Raw genomic sequence first — 3,944 nt, 5'->3', positions numbered from 1 at the left:
CCAATCTTCACTGGAAAAAATCCTCAAAAAAAGAAAAACTTCACTGGAAAAATATATACCAACCTTATCCAGTCGCATGCCAGAGCCCCCGTCCGAGGGGACCCAGGTGTACGTACCCCAGCCGTGAGGCAGGGCCAGTTTCCTCCACTGGCCTGTGGGGCCTGCGATGCATTCTCCATTGGTAGGCGGTAACGAATATTATCCGACCCGGACGGCCCCGTAAATGGCGAATTTCCGACATTGCCCTTCCCCCTTCCTCTAACAAGTCGTCGCCTGGGCCTCGTCGCCCCCCCTCGGCACAACGACCTCGACCCTCCCCCATTCCCCGCGCGGCGCGACCATGGCGAGCCGCGGCTGGCGTCGTCCGCTCGCCTCGCTGCCAGCCCTCGCCCTGGCCCTCCTTCTCCTCGCCGTCGCTGCCGCCGCGGCCGGATCCCCCGACCGGACTGCCCCTTCGCGGCCGCCGCTGGTGCTCCCGCTCACGCTCTCCTACCCCAACGCGAGCCGGGTCGCGTCGTCCAGGTCCAGGCGAGGGCTCGCCGAAGGAGGTCACCCAAGCGCCCGCATGCGCCTCCACGACGATCTCCTCACCAACGGGTCGGTACACTTCGGATTCCCCTCTCATTTCTTTCCCACCGAATTTGCTGGGTGCTCCGTTGGATCTGAGGCTCGCGGATTGTTTTCGTATTGGTTAGGTATTACACGACGCGGCTGTACATCGGGACGCCCCCGCAGGAGTTCGCGCTGATCGTCGACTCCGGGAGCACCGTCACCTACGTGCCCTGCGCCTCCTGCGAGCAGTGCGGCAACCACCAGGTGGGCCTTGATTCCTCTGCTTCTATCTTCAGCTACCACTTCGAAACTTTGTGTGATGATTAGATTAATTGCGCATGGATATTTTGATACCCACACCGCCACACGTGAAACTGTAGGTGAATCATTGAAGCTAGCTAATTTAACATGTGGTTTCGCAGCTGACAAAAGTTTGTAATGCTACTTTGCATGCATCATTAATTCATTATGTAGGGATTTTAGTTCTCAGAACTCAGCACATAATTTGTTGATACATCAGGAAATTCAAGTTTATTTGTGTCATGTGGGTAGAGTGTAAGTGTACTAAGAGCACCTCCTCAACCTGCAGGTACTATTAAAACTGAGGCAGACTAAATTATATGCTTTGCGTAAATGATCGATGACTCAAATTAACCTGTGTTTGGCATTCCTCAATGAATACCATGCTAATCTTGGTAACAACCAACAAAATTTGGCTTTTGTTTGGTGGGCATTGTTTCAGCAAGAAGCTACTCTATTGGACTGCCAAACCTTGTGGCTTTGGTATAATTAGTCCTAAATAAGTGTTAGCTAACTCCTTTTAATTTTCTCTCCATGTTCTTGGTCCCATGTCCCTTACCGACAATGCATTTGGCAGGTGTTTGGCTTGGTCATGCCAATGTGTTTGTAACGCCATTTTTTTTGGCTTGTTACCTGTTTAGTCACTACTAATCCCATTCTCAGTTCTAGATCTAGTATTGCTGTTTTTATAATCTGTGCTGATTATCTGAATGCAGAAGAAGATGCATGTATGCACGAAGAAAAATGCTTCCCATCCTTGTCATGTCTTTTTAGTTTTTACTACATTCTATAGCCAAATCCAAGAAGATGCATCTATTGCTCTTGTCTTGTGTCACTCGCAGTCTGAAAATTCCATTGGTTATGTCTTTGTTAGCCAATGTAAAGGGGCATAAGTGAGATGTATAGATGTCAGCCAACGTAAAGGGGAGTAAGTGGGATGTAAATAGAAACATAAACAAACCGACATGTGGCATTTGAAGTCTTGTACAGCCAATATCTTGTAGCCAAAGCAACATGTTAAAAAATAGAAACGCTGGAGACAAAAAGAGTTAGACTTTATGACTACTGTTGGTTACTGGTCTGTATAGTTTCAAGTAACCAAATTCATAAATAAATTAGATTTGCTGAAACCATCTTGATGCAACTGAAGCAATGTAATGATGGACCATGATTTATGCAATTGCCATCATTGTTGTACCATCACATTTAGTATTCTATATTGTGTTTTGCTTATTGAATCGCCAAATATTGCTGAAGACTTGTGTGTAGTACTGGTGTGGAAATGATTTTGTTTTTGGCCTCTTTTTATAATCCAAAATACATGAAGATGTGCATGCTGCCGTATGCATCATGCCATATAGGAAAATGTTTCATTCTACTGGTCTTGGCGATCACCACTATTTATGCTTGTAAATTCTTCTTGATTACCAGGCAGTTAACGTACCGATGTTTTGCTTGATGTAGGATCCAAGGTTTCAACCTGATCTCTCCAGTACATATTCACCAGTAAAATGTAATGTTGATTGCAATTGTGATAGTGATAAGAGCCAGTGCACTTATGAGAGGCAGTATGCTGAAATGAGCTCCAGCAGCGGGGTACTTGGTGAGGACATTGTGTCGTTTGGCACAGAAAGTGAACTTAAGCCACAGCGTGCTGTTTTTGGCTGTGAAAATTCTGAAACTGGAGATTTGTTCAGCCAGCATGCTGATGGCATAATGGGGTTGGGCCGTGGTCAACTTAGCATAATGGATCAGCTTGTTGATAAGGGTGTCATAAGTGATTCATTCTCTATGTGCTATGGTGGAATGGATATTGGTGGTGGTGCTATGGTACTGGGTGCAATGCCTGCCCCTCGTGACATGGTATACACACATTCAAACGCTGTCCGCAGGTAACATAAGTCGTTTTGCACTCTTACATGGGAGTTTTGTTCGTTTTTCTGTGTGGGTGGGTTGCGGGTTCCTCTATTGTAATAGTGATGCACCTTCTTATTAACTTATCTCAAATGGAAACAGCCCATATTACAACATTGAGTTGAAGGAAATACATGTTGCTGGAAAGCCATTGCGGGTAGACCCAAGGATCTTTGACGGTAAACATGGGACTGTCTTGGATAGTGGGACCACATATGCATACCTCCCAGAACAAGCTTTTGTAGCTTTTAAAGATGCTGTAAGTTATGAGATGATTTGTCCTTCAGTTACTTAATAAATTTTACCATTTCATGGGATCTTTGTTCTTCTATATGTATGTTTCCATTATGTGGAATCTACTTTCTTGCTATCTTGTTTTTGCAGTTTACCATTTTAAAAAGCGATCTTTCTATGTTTAGATGCCAATGATAGTAGTTGAGGACTTGCCATCTTTTTTACTTTTACGGCTTTGCACAAAGAAGGTTAACCATCATGATGACACTAAAGCCTAATTTGGTTGCAAGGGAAATGTATCCCAGGGATCTAATCCCACTCAGGGGGATTTCCATGGCCATCGTGGATCCTCTCGTCCTACCACGGGGAGATCACCACGTCAGTTTGGATGACAGGAGAGAGGGGAGGAGATCACGTCCAGAAAAGACCTTGGTTGAAGGAAAAGAAAGACGAACGCAGGGACATGACAGAGATTCCTCTGGCTGTTGAGATCTTGGGGGAAGGAAAAGCACGGCTGCCGACCCGTCTCTGTCGCCGGAGGGCAGATGGTCTTGGAGGCGTAGCACTCACGGTAGTCGTCGGAGGAGATTGCTAGGTGCGCCTTGTGCCGTTGCCTCGAGTGAGAGAGCGCCAGTCGTGGCTTTTCTTCCCAACCTCTGTAGGCGTGGATCTCTCACCAGGGAAAGGATGGAGATCGGGGCAGAAAATCCCCAGCGAGTGAGCGACCAAATGCCGCGGCGATTTTCCACAGGCCGATTCGCCCTGTGGGCTCTGTGCCATGGTTTTGAGGGGGGTCCTGTGCTACCAAACGAGCCCTAAATGTTTTAGTGCCTTGGGGTAATGGAAGTGTTATCTACTTCTGGATATCTACCGCCACCAATATGTTGGTCACTGTTTCTCCTTCTATTCTCTTGATTGTTGGTTTGCAAAATTGTCCGAATTAC

The 3,944-nt window shown here is 46.5% G+C and overlaps 1 protein-coding gene across 1 annotated transcript in view; it reads left to right on the top strand.

Moving 5' to 3' along the window:
* The first annotated feature begins 259 nt into the window (after window positions 1-259).
* The window catches only part of LOC123188176 (aspartic proteinase 36), an 8,925-nt gene continuing 5,240 nt past the window's right edge, over window positions 260-3,944 (top strand). Inside the window, exons 1-4 of the mRNA XM_044600216.1 lie at window positions 260-597; window positions 696-816; window positions 2,317-2,744; window positions 2,869-3,025. Of these exons, the coding sequence (XP_044456151.1) occupies window positions 341-597; window positions 696-816; window positions 2,317-2,744; window positions 2,869-3,025 (963 nt within the window). The 5' untranslated portion in view covers window positions 260-340. The remainder of the gene's footprint in view (window positions 598-695; window positions 817-2,316; window positions 2,745-2,868; window positions 3,026-3,944) is intronic.

This window comes from Triticum aestivum, chromosome 2A, assembly GCF_018294505.1.
Source record: "Triticum aestivum cultivar Chinese Spring chromosome 2A, IWGSC CS RefSeq v2.1, whole genome shotgun sequence".
NCBI lineage: Eukaryota > Viridiplantae > Streptophyta > Magnoliopsida > Poales > Poaceae > Triticum > Triticum aestivum.
The sequence above is the reverse complement of the archived record's forward strand: the minus strand, read 5'-3'. Positions and strand labels throughout refer to the sequence as shown.